The sequence below is a fragment of the Prunus persica genome, chromosome G6 (assembly GCF_000346465.2).
Source record: "Prunus persica cultivar Lovell chromosome G6, Prunus_persica_NCBIv2, whole genome shotgun sequence".
Taxonomy (NCBI): Eukaryota; Viridiplantae; Streptophyta; class Magnoliopsida; order Rosales; family Rosaceae; genus Prunus; species Prunus persica.
Genome location: NC_034014.1, coordinates 15,018,680 through 15,031,274, shown reverse-complemented (window position 1 = coordinate 15,031,274; position 12,595 = coordinate 15,018,680). Strand labels below are relative to the sequence as shown.

Sequence of the window (12,595 nt, the reverse complement as noted above, 5' to 3'; positions counted from 1 at the left end):
ATCATCCATTCAGGAAGCAAGACTATCCCTGATCATGTTTCCGCTACATCAGGGAACTGTGAAGGCGACCTTATGCTCTAATCTCCGGAAGTCCTTCTAGACTAGGAGATATGAGAGCTTATTGTCTGCTCCCACCAGCTTCCTTCCCTGATTGCTTACCTTACCTTGCAATCAATATCACAATTTTTGTATCTTTTCTTTCTTTTTATAACTCTCTGTTCATAAGAGATTTTATTTCTTTAGAATGAACATCTGAAGAATGAATCTATGCAGTGATCCTAACTCTGAGAGTTATTTGTTTTTGACAGAGAAGAGAATTGTGATTTTTGCTCTTGTAGGATATAACAAGATCATCAAGCGATACTTTATATTTACTGGGCCGATACGAGCTTGAATGATACTTGAGAAAAGTTTCTCCCACCTAAGGATGTAAGCAATACTTGTGTTATTTTATGCTTATATACCTATTTGATATTTTATCTTGAAAGGTAACCAAATGGGGAGATAAGTCCGTTCCAAAAGAATGGCTTGTATGTATCCATGAATTATTAACGCAAATTTTACAGATTACAAGTTGGATACATTGATAATACACTGCACAGAGTAAAGTCCCATAAGAACAGAATATGGGTATAGCAGTGATCAATATGATGCACGCCTGTTGCGTAGCAAATGATGTGGATTGAAGTCCCGAAAGGACAATCCTTTGACATGTCAATATTGATATTATGCACGCCTAATGCGTAGCAAATTATATGGGTTAAAGTCCCATAATATGGGTTAAAGTCCCATAAATTAATTGACATGTATGTATTAATCTGTGGCATGCCTGCAGCATGACAGATATATGGGTTCTAAATGTTCCAACTCCCTAAATGGAGATTATCCACGCCCTACTATAAAATAACGCTCCATTGGAGGTTATAATCCACATTCTCACATAATAAAAGCCCCCTGAAGTGGCTTGGGTACCAAAAAGCAAAGAAATGCTTATAATTGATGCATGCGCATGCACATGAGAATGGTGGGATCATGAATTGATGAATGACAATTTTTGATTTTGGAGTAGCTACTCAAATCATCAATGGGCTGTGTTGATTGGAACCACGTTCAATTATTAAATGTCGACAATATTATTGGCCAAAATGGAACGAGGTAATTCCATTATAAATGAGAATGAACGTGAAAGAACAAACCCACAGTACGAACCCCAAATTTGTCAATACTAAAAGTTATACTTGGGTGTTCGGAATAAAAGGGAATATACCTACTTTGTATGACACAATGTTTCTGGCAGAAACAAGGAATGTTGGGTTTTCTCCATATTTACAGATTCAATTGTGCCCCCCTTATTACACAATTACGGAGACCAACATATTATCTTTAAGAGTTATTAAATGCACGGAGCATATCGCCAGAAGCGATTTCCTAAAGATGTATAAATAGCTGAGTTAAAGCTATATAATGTGTCATAAAGTTTTATCCCTTTTAAACAAAATCCGTTGAGAGGATTGACATTGCATAAAGCAAGTCCCTAAAGGACATGTGCTTGAAGCACAAAATTTGTACTCAATATTAATATGCATAAATTACCTCAGTGAGTACATTGATGTGATTGCAACACATTAAAGATTCTGCAGAATTCAAGAAATATTTGTCTCGACTTAAGGATCGAGCATTATACCAACGAGATTATTGCTTATACTAAGAAAGTATTGAAGCATTTTTATGAGGATTATCCGTTGGACACTTTAATGATTTTCCGGAAGTATATTGGACCGGACATCATATTTTCCAGATAAGGCTCAACTCCATCACCATCATTTTGGGATGATGTGAGGTATATTTGATGCTATCTTCGCATAACACCATGTATGGGCATATTCTTCCATATGATCTTACAAATAGCCCAGGTTTTGTTGGAAACGCGGACTCTGAAAATTTCTATGATTTACATAGAGATAGCTCACTGGAAATATATTTACTATATGAATTGTTGGTGGCTACATCATTCACTCACTCCGAAAGATTCTCACTCCAAAGATAGTTATGAAGACATCAGGGGGAGATATTAATCAGGGGGAGCATCCAGAAGTATGCTATACAAATTGTTGTACTCTTTTTTTTTTCTTCCTTCCATCAGTTCTCTACCTTACTAGGTTTTCTCCAAACAAGATTTTAATGAGGCAACCAATCTAGGGACATGTGGTCTCCAAGGGGGAGTGTTGTAAAGAAGAAACATGTGGAGCCCACATTTATGGGGCCCACAAAGAAAATTAAGCAAAGTATTTGGCTGCACACTCACGGATAGAGAAAGAAGAAGAGAGAAAGAAGAGAGGAAAAGAAGAAGAGAGAAAGAGATAGGAAACGGGGAGAAGAAAAGGAAAGAAGGAAAGAGAGAAGAAAGAGAAAGGAGGAAAGAGAAGAAGAAAGGGAAAGGAGGAAAGAGAAGAGGAAAGGGAAAGGAGGAAAGAAAAGAGGAAAGAGAGTCAGGCAGAGAAGAGGAAGAGAAGGAAGAAATAGGGTGAGTGAGCAGAGAGAAAATTCAGTGAGCCTTACATATTGTAAACTCTAAAGTTGTAGCCCTATTATTTTACATAGTGGAAAAGTTACTACTGCTGCTCTCCGGGGATGTAGGCATAGCCGAACCTCGTTAAATACTGTGTCTCATCTACTTTACGTGCAGCTCAATATTCGCACATATTTCAGGTCATTTTATAACAATATTGAATATTTTGAGTCTTTTTTCAACCTCTAAAAATTCAAAACACTCGAGCCCCCTCTTAAACAATGTTTGGACTTTTTTTTTCCAGAATTTCGTCGGCCCAAGCCATTCTTTGTTTTGGGTCCAGCCCAAACTCTCCCTCCCCGACGGCAATAATCACCAGAAAATTCCCAAATAGAAGTCTTTGGCGCCCTAAAGATTGAAGAAGAGCAGCGAAGAGATGAGCGTGGCGGATCTGCCAAAGACAGAGGCGAACGTGCTGAGAGGCCACGAGGGGACAGTATTAGCAGCGAGGTTCAATAGTGACGGAAATTACTGCCTCAGCGCCGGGAAAGACCGAACCATCAGACTCTGGAACCCACACCGCGGCATCCACATCAAGACCTACAAGTCCCATGGCCGCGAAGTACGTGACGTTCATGTCACCTCGTAAGTCTTCATCTTTTCTTCTTCTTTCTAATCTTTGAGCTGAACCCAGTTGACCAATTCAATGAATATATATAATGTGGAATGTGGGTGGCCTTTGGATAATTTGTTCTTGTAGGGACAACTCAAAATTGTGTTCTTCAGTATTCATGTTTTCCTCTTCTTACTATTCTTTCAGCTGAACCCAGTTAACCAATTCAATGTATATATATATGTATAATGTGGGTGGCCATTGTATAATTTGTTCTTGTAGGGACAACTCGAAATTGTGTTCTTGCGGTGGTGACAGACAAATCTTTTATTGGGATGTGGCGACGGGGAAAGTCATTCGAAAGTTTCGAGGTCATGAAGGGGAGGTGAATGCTGTGAAGTTCAATGAGTATTCATCTGTTGTGGTCTCGGCAGGTTTTGATCAGTCCTTGCGTGCTTGGGACTGCAGGTCTCACAGCAATGAACCCATTCAGGTTAGCCTTGTTATTGCTTTTTTTCCTTTTCTTCTTTTTGTTAGATTTCTTTAATTGTTTGTAATTTACTTGTTTTTTCATAGCTGTGCTTAACCTGCAGATAATCGACACGTTTACAGACAGTGTAATGTCTGTTTGTTTAACAAAGACCGAAATTATTGGTGGAAGTGTTGATGGAACTGTGAGAACTTTCGATATGCGTATAGGGAGGTATGTTGCTTTGTTCTGTATTTTTATCTCTTTACATAGTTGTGTGTCACACATCTCCTTGTAAGCTAAACTTAGACACTCAAAACTTTGATTCAATGATTTTCCTGAGCTTTTGGTGATGTATGTTTAATGTTGTATTACATAGAGAAGTATCCGATGACTTGGGACAACCTGTAAACTGCATCTCAATGTCAAATGACGGTAACTGCATACTAGCCAGTTGCTTAGATTCGACTTTACGTCTCATTGACAGGTAAATACATTTAAAATCACTTATTGTAGTGGTCATGTATCTGGCTTAAGTTGCACTCCCTTTTGCTAATTTTTTATTCTGATAGGTCTTCTGGTGAATTACTTCAACAATACAAAGGTCATACTTGTAAGGTCAGTGTGCTGATGTGCTATTATGGATTCTGGAACTCTGTCATGGTTCCTTTGCTATATTGTAATTCAGATATGCGTTGTGTTGTCGATGTTTTTTTGGCTGGAAATTGATTTGTTCGCTATTCAAACATTTTATATGACTTTGCATTTATTTTAATGTGCACTTTTATGGTTCTGTTTTTTTTACCTCATATCCTGTGGTCGCCTTGAAGTATTTGGCACAGGCTTGCACATTTTGACTCTTGTTGTTCATGAGTTCTTATCATTCCCATTGCTTGTTACTGTATCAGTCTTACAAATTGGACTGCTGTATTACCAACACTGATGCCCATGTAACCGGTGGGTCTGAGGATGGCTTCATTTTCTTCTGGGATCTGGTAGATGCATCTGTGGCAACGAAGTTCAGAGCTCATTCGTCAGTGGTAAAGCCTAGTTTCCTCCGTTCATTGTTGTTTTTCCATCAAAATTGTGTCAATGCTCACAATGTCCCTACTACTTACTTTGTGTTTCTTGTGTATGAAAAAAGAAAATGTTCCTGTGACTTATACAGATTAATACAGTTCAAAAAGGTTGTTACTTCCATAATTTGGATACTCTTGTCAATAAATTTAAGAATAAGTGCTGCTCTTTCATTATAGCATTTTAGTTCTGATGCATTTTCTGCCTTTCTAAGGCTTCTTTCTCTTATATGCTTTATTTTAATTCTTCTCTCTTTCTTTGTGTTCATTTTGGATAGGCTTTTAATTTTCATTATATTGCCAATTGATTCGTACTTATACATAAACCTCTTCGTATTTTCCTTGTATTGTTTTGCTCCTTCTTGGTGTTAGTTTTGTATAAGCCTTTTCATTCATTATATTGCCAACTGATACATACTTACAAGTTACATGTATAATTTTTTGTATTTTCCTTTACTGTTTTGCTCTTTCATTGTGTTAGTTTTGTATAAGCTTTTTTTCTTTCATTATATTGCCAACTGATACATACTTGCATGTAGACCTTTTCATTCTGATGCATTGTCATAAGGATGGAGGTTAGTCCTCCTTCTTGTAAAATCCTCCCTTCCCCTGAATTTAACCAAATGCCTTTAGAACTTGGAGAGGTGTCACTTGAATAAAGTGGTTGTGTGGAGATCGTAAATTAGACAGACTTCCAACATGCGACTGGAAATAGTATCATGGGCAATAGTGCTCTGGGGACAACACCCAACTATTTCTATCAATTTCTGGGGATAATATGATTTTAATTCTCATCTATGTGTTTTTAATGTAAAATGGTAAGGAAGTTGGAAAATCACTTAAACTTGGCTTATGAACAAGGAGAAACAGAAACTGAAGAGACCCATTGTGATACAAAGTTCACATCTGCCTTAGAATTTTTTCATGGTTTTCTTTTTGGGTGTCGATTGGAAATTGACCCGTTTCATTGAGGTGTTCTGTTACAACATTTATGATGATTGTAAGGGGATAGAGTAGTTTATGTCATGATTGCTGCATCTTGGTCCGTTCTTTGCTTCTAGCACAAGGACTAGTGTAAACCATCAAAAGAGGTTGCTTGGAAACCCTAAATGCTTATGGGATTTGTCTGTCTTTTTGTTTTCCTTCTCCTGTTGGTAAATAACGGCATTTTGGATTTGGTTTGACAGGTAACAAGTGTGAGTTATCACCCAAAGGACAACTGCATGATAAGTTCCTCTGTTGATGGCACCATTAAGGTGTGGAAATCTTGAAAACTTTTCACAAGCAATGAAGTAAATCAACCTATGCTGTGCTGCAATTTGTACCATCTCTGCTGAAATGCTGCCTTGTAATTATAGAATTGTTAGCTTTGCTTGTTCCAATGCTCTTCACTTTCAGAGTTTTGTATCTGATTTTGCACAACATTTTACTGTATTGAATTTGGGCACACTGTAATTGATGTAGGAAAAGTTAACAATGTTTTGTATTGAATTTGAGTACACTCAAACCTCCAAATCACACTCACTCCAGATAGATCAATATTCACAACAAAGATCCAACCTTTTATTTGAAGAACATAATCTTCAAAATGAACAAAACATAAACAAAGATCATCACACTTTTACAATTAATGGTGAGAATTTCAAATTTCAAATGTCAATCTTCAGCTGGTAGGTGGTGATGTAAACTGGTAGGAGGCATAAGAAAGAGCACCAAGATCCCAGCTCCCATGAATGAGCTTAGCCTTGGCATCTGAGCCAGCAGCTCCCGTGGCCACATGCAATGGGTAGAAGTGATCAGGCCAAGGGTGAGCCATTTTCGCATAAGGGGCCTTCTCCTCATACTGGTTCACGTCTTCGTACCTCCCTTCAAGCAGAGCATCCTTAAGCCACGTGTCGAACTCCAGGGCCCACGGAACAATGGATCCAGCACCACCACCACCACCCCTGATCTCCCTCAGCGCCCTCAAGTTGTGAGTGGCACTGCCAGACCCCACCACAAGGACGCCCTCGTTTTTGAGTGGGGCCAGTGCCCTCCCCATGTTGTAGTGATAAGTGGCGTCCCTGTCTGTCTGGATAGACAGCTGACAGACAGGGATGTCTGCCTCCGGGTACATGAACATAAGTGGGACCCACGCTCCGTGGTCAAGGCCACGTTTGGCATCGACATCGACGCGTGGGAAGCCGGAGGCGGTGAGTAGGTCCTTGACGCGGCCGGCGAGGTTGGGGGAGCCCGGAGCGGGGTACTTGAGCTGGTACATGGACTTGGGGAAGCCGTAGAAGTCGTAGATGGTGTCGTGGCGGCCGGAGATGGCGTTGACGGTGGGGACAGACGTCTCCCAGTGGCCGGAGATGATGAGAATGGAATTGGGTTTGTTTGGATACACGTTTTGCTTCCATGACTGGAGGAATTTTCTGGCTGGGATTGACTCGTCGATGCTCAGCGTAGGGGATCCATGGGATATGTAAAACGTGTCCTGAACTGCCATTGCAAAACACAGACACGGAGAGCGAGAGAGAGATGACAAAGGAATTTGGAATTGGGAAATTGGGATTTTGATTTTGTTCTTCTCTTTTTGGTAGTTTTTCTATTTTATACAAAAAGGAAGTCGTAATCTATGTTTGGTGAAAACACGTTTCTCCTAATATACTACGTTACGCATGTGCTTCTGTCATTTTTTTTTTTTTTCTTTTCTTATTAGAGCATTTCCAGCTGTTTGCCCATTGCCGGCAAGGGGAGCCTTAAGGGAGCTACTATTCACGTGAATAATGGCTGCCATAACCCCCAGCAAAGTGTATTTCTAGCAGTTGCCCTTTGTCATGGCAAATACTATTCATTTTTTTGTTTTTTTCACAACTTTTTTTACTAAAACAATTAATTTGAATAATATTTTCGGATAAGATTTTTGGGCTCCTACGTGTCAATACTATTCATATCGGATAATATTTTCGGATAAGATTTTATTTTATTAGTTGTATTGGTTGGTATTTATAGAAGAAAAAAAAGTATGAGGATTTGGTGTTAAAAGTGAAGAGTATTTGTTGGTATTTATAGATACTGGCGGATCCAGAATTTTTTTAGTGGAGGTGCAATATTGACTAAGTATGAAAAATGGTTTTTCGGAATAATTATTTTCTCAAGATAATTTTTGGCGGCTTTTATTCCTTACACATCAAATAAGAAAACTTGATTTTATGGGATTTTAATATGAAGTATATATTGACTTAATAAGCCATCATTTTTAGCCTAAATCGTATTTTGCACTAAAACTAATTTTTCATATTTTGATTTGGTGGGAATTTTATTTTCTAGTATTTTTATTTGAATCCAAATGGGGGGTACTTCCTTATTTACATTGTAAACTTAAGTAAATTGAGTAATATAAAAATAAATGAAAGTAAAAGGACAAAGACATTTAAAATGGAAATAAGGTATAGAGGGGAAAAAAAAAATTCAGTAATTTTTTTGGTCTTTTTTTTTTCAATTTCATTTTTTTTATTGCAGAAAAATTAGCTGCCGTTGGATTGAAGGAAAATAAATCAGATCGGAGAACCCAAACGCCGACACGTGAAAAAAAAATTCAAATCTAAAGGGCTGGCGTTAGCGATGACATCACCAGCCCTCGAGCTCGCGCTCGTGACGAACTCCACCGAGGGCCGGCCCAGTCTGGTGGCCCCCACCCCCTGCCCGGGCTGCCTTTTGTTTCTGGAAACCATTTTTTAGCCCAAACCACCACCCCCTCAAAAGCCTGAATTCAACCTTAGCTCCTAGACTTGCTCTTAAAAAGCCTGTGTGCCATTGATGCTGTGAAATGAAACTCATCCTGTCCCACGTGAAATTTTTTAAATAATAAAAAATTTGGGCCAATGGGGGCTCCTCTTTGAATTTCTAAATTCGAACCAAAATGAGCCTAATTCTCAAAACTCAACAAGAAAGAAAAATGGCGGGTTTGAATCCAAAGGACCGCTTTGCATGGTCCGAAAGAATAAGTGAAAATAAAGGCACACATCTAACATGAAACCGACCTTAGCTCAGTTGGTAGAGCGGAGGACTGTAGTGGGATCAATCCTTGTAGCTATCCTTAGGTCGCTGGTTCGAATCCGGCAGGTCGGATTTTTTTTTATTTTTTTTTATTTTTTTTTTTTGTTTTTTGTTTTTTTATTTTTTGTTTTTTTTGTTTTATTTTGTTTTTGTTTTTGTTTTTGTTTTTTTTGTTTTTGTTGTTGTTGTTGTTGTTGTTGTTGTGTATTTTGGAAACGCTGTTCGACACAAATCCAATCTCCATTGCTCAAAGATCCAAAACCATCTCAAATTATTTAATGTAATTAGAAAATAATAACAGCATAGAATGTAATTAAATTTAAATAGTTTTTATATATCTATATTTATCTATATATATATATATAAAGCAAAAAGCAGATAATTGTGAAATATTCAAAATACCAAAAAATACTATTGGTTAATTGAAACATTAAAAATTGAAATTATTAATTAAATGAGGATAATATGGTAAATTTATTTTTTATATTAAAAAATTAAAATTAAAAACAAAATCATATAATATGTCCTACTTTTATAGAACATAACTACCCATTTTATTTTTTTTATTTTAAAAATAAAATAAAAAATAAAAAATAAAAAATAAAAAATAAAACCAATTGGCACATGCGTGAACATGTGCCAAGAGTCTAGTATATATAAAACAAAAGGCAGAGAATGGTGAAACATTCAAAACACCAGAAAATGCCCTTGGAAATAAGGATTGAAATTATTAATTAAATGAGGATAATATGGTAAATTCATATTTTTTTTATATTAAAACAAAATTAGATAATATGTCATATTTTTATGGAACACAACTACCTATTATTATTTTTTAGTTTTAAAATAAATTTTAAATTTTAAAAAAATACCTCCTGCAGGCACGAAAGCACGTGTAAAAAGGTTTGTATTTATTTATGCATATCACAATGTGAAAGTGACCAAAATTACTGAGTTAGAAAGATGACAGAGGATTGTGTATTGCTTATAATTCTCACAATCTCACCCCTGTAATGTGTGTGTAGTAAAATGGTTTATGCATGGTTAGCAAACTGGGCAGTTTTTTAGGTGGGCTTGTTGTCCTAAGCAATTGATTATAACTGTAGTTGGTCTTTTGGGTTTGTGCTGGCAAGAAAGTTACATGCAAACAAGGTGGAGGTGGAACACATGTAGCTAATGGAATTATCTCAAGGGTTGAGGTGTTGCAATATTAACAGACCACTTGAATCAAACCTAAGGAGGAGTGGAGGTGCTTGCATGTTGTCTTTTAATCAATTGTTTGGGTGTCATTGCACTAAGACTTGTTCTTTTTAGGTGTCATCACTTTTAGGCTCATCCTTGCTTTTAGTATGAGCTAGAGGCCAGGGGGAGAAAAATAAGAGAGAGTGGTGATAAAATTCTCATGGGGAGCTAGAGGCCATACGTAGTTTGTGTATGTTTACTTAACTTGGAGTTACCTTTGAAAATGAGGTAGGAAATTTATTGGGGTCTTTATAAAAATTGATTTAATTAGATTTCCTGAGCACTATATTATTTGTGATATGATTATTTGGTTAATGTTCTTGTTACAAATGAATGATTTCCCTTGAATGTTTATATGTTATTAACTGTTTGAATAATGTTGGCATAATTAAATACATCGGTGATATTTAAATGGTTACATTGTTTTCATATATATGAGATATGTGAAAAGCATAATTATATCATGTCACATCATAAAAATTGGTTGGAGTTGGTAAGTTGAGAAAATAATGAAAAAATGGTAATAGAAATAATCTTTTGTGTAGTTAAGTCTAACTTTTGGTAGGTACTAGATCTCAGGGATCCCACAGTGCACATGATTTTTATTGGGTGATGCAAGACTGGCGACAGGGAGTTAGACAACATGACTAACAAAAGGAAAATTATGAGATGATTAAGATGAATGTTAGTTCATATATATGGGCATTCGGGACCAAGTGATATAAGCATGGTATGGGACTGTTGAGGCTCAAAAATCCAGGGTTGGGCCCAAATAAATTCTCGGCCCAACGTAATACTGTATTAAGAAAAAATCCGGTTCGGAGCACGCGAAATTCGTCATGCACGCTTGCACGAGCCGCAATCCACGTGTCATGCCAAATAAATAATCTATCATGCTAAGAATTGAGATAAGCTTATAAAATACACTAACTCTACGAGCCCATGCTAATTACCCCGTCAAGCATCATGTCCCTTTTCAAGGATGATAAAATTAAAGCACGTTGATTGACATGCCATGCCAAACAAGAAATTATTATTTCACACCTAACCACGCTACAAGCTTAAGTGGGCCCAAGCCACCCAAATGTCCGGGGCTTGCTTGAGTGGGTTGTGGTATGGACGGTAACGAGCTTTCATGAGGCCCATTGATAAGCCGAGAAATGGAAGTTTTGGGCTGCTTGGGAGCCCCAAAACTCAAACCCATTTCTTGAGCCCAAATATGTAGGTAAGCATAAAAGAGAGAAATAGCCCAATACTTTAAGAAAAATTAGCCCATCACCATAAATAAAATAGCCCATCATTTAAGCCAATTCCCTTGGTAGGCTAGCCAATCACTTTAGCAAAGCCCAAGCAAGCCAAGAAAAATATCTATAGTCTCCATCACTTAGCTGGAAACGTGAACCACGATGAAAGCCAGAGTGTTATGTTAGTGAGCTGCTGGGAGGCTTCAGCACATGGGCTAAGAACGAACACCAAGGTGGAACACACAAAGAACCAAGGGATATTAGCGCGTGTAGGTTGCTAGGAGCCAAGGCACCCTTCAAACCAGTGTACATACCCACTTCTTTTCCCCCCATCAGATCTAACCATGGAAGAGGGAAGAAATGAAGGAAGAAAGATGGCTAAAAATGGGAAAAGTCTAGAGCTCCCCTAATCCTGTTTTTGTACGATTGGGCAGAGAGAATTTCACCAAATAGGATAAGTCAAGGGATGAGAGGAGAAAGGAATGGGAGACCTGGCAAAATTGGAGAGAACCCATTAGGGTTTCTTGGGAAGGAGTAGCTTCCAACGGCTATAAAAGGAGGTACCTCATACCCTTTAAACTCAACCAGAGCAGTCGAGCAAGCTTATTCTCTAACTGCTAACATCAAGCCCAAGTGCCTCACCTTCTATCTCCTTCTTCTTTATCCTAAGCAACACACATCTGGGGAGCAAGCTTTATCTCTCCTTCCTGAAACCTCTGCAATTTCGAGCTCTATTCATCCATCTCCTCCCCTTTTCTCTTATGTTAAAACACTCCAGAGCTTGACAGATTTTTCGTCAAGCTGCCAAAAACTACTCAACACACCCATCATACCCCCATCTCTTTCCCTCTTCAACAAACCCTCTTAGAATCCATTCCCCCTTGTCTTAAAACCCTTGTTTCTCATAGGAATTCACAGCCCTCTCTCTATTTATGCTAAACTCATGATGGTTTTGCTCCCATGCCACAAGCTTCTCATGCCAAGCTAAGATTCTACCTGTAAGCAATTGTTATTTTTGCTGGTGAGGATAACCAGGGTGCTTCCTAAGGCTTCACTACCCTTTCGAAGCACTCTTAGGGTCTGATTCTTGAACTCAGGCACATGGGGTAATTTCACCAATTTGCTCCTTACGGCAGCCCAAGCTCATTCGTCAGGCTGCTGGAACAAAAAGACCCCTACAGGGACGTGTAGGTCTGCTTGTCTAGTGATATGAATTAACGGGAGTAGTTGAAGAGCATTCATGCACTATTATTATTAGGGTTAATTACAAGTTAGTACCCTATGATTACACCCTTAAGGCATGTTAGTCCATATCTTTTCAATTTTAACAATCACATACCCCAGTCTTTTAAATTTGTTACAATGTGGTTCCGCCGCTAGGGTCTCCATCAGATCTCTCTA

The 12,595-nt window shown here is 38.0% G+C and overlaps 2 protein-coding genes and 1 non-coding gene across 3 annotated transcripts; 2 read left to right on the top strand and 1 right to left on the bottom strand.

The window, feature by feature from the left end:
* On the top strand, positions 2,567-6,158 carry LOC18778922 (WD repeat domain-containing protein 83). Its single transcript, XM_007211637.2, has 8 exons — positions 2,567-2,709; positions 2,814-3,154; positions 3,405-3,615; positions 3,716-3,825; positions 3,971-4,078; positions 4,164-4,209; positions 4,500-4,631; positions 5,855-6,158. Exons 2-8 carry the CDS (start codon positions 2,946-2,948, stop codon positions 5,936-5,938), a joined length of 900 nt encoding a protein of 299 aa, XP_007211699.1. The 5' UTR covers positions 2,567-2,709; positions 2,814-2,945; the 3' UTR covers positions 5,939-6,158.
* LOC18778485 (extradiol ring-cleavage dioxygenase) lies at positions 6,199-7,337 on the bottom strand. Its single transcript, XM_007211741.2, has one exon. The coding sequence runs from the start codon at positions 7,153-7,155 to the stop codon at positions 6,331-6,333; it is 825 nt and encodes a 274-aa protein (XP_007211803.1). The 5' UTR covers positions 7,156-7,337; the 3' UTR covers positions 6,199-6,330.
* Positions 8,688-8,780, top strand: TRNAY-GUA. Its single transcript has 2 exons — positions 8,688-8,724; positions 8,745-8,780. It is a non-coding gene; the product is annotated as a tRNA-Tyr (tRNA).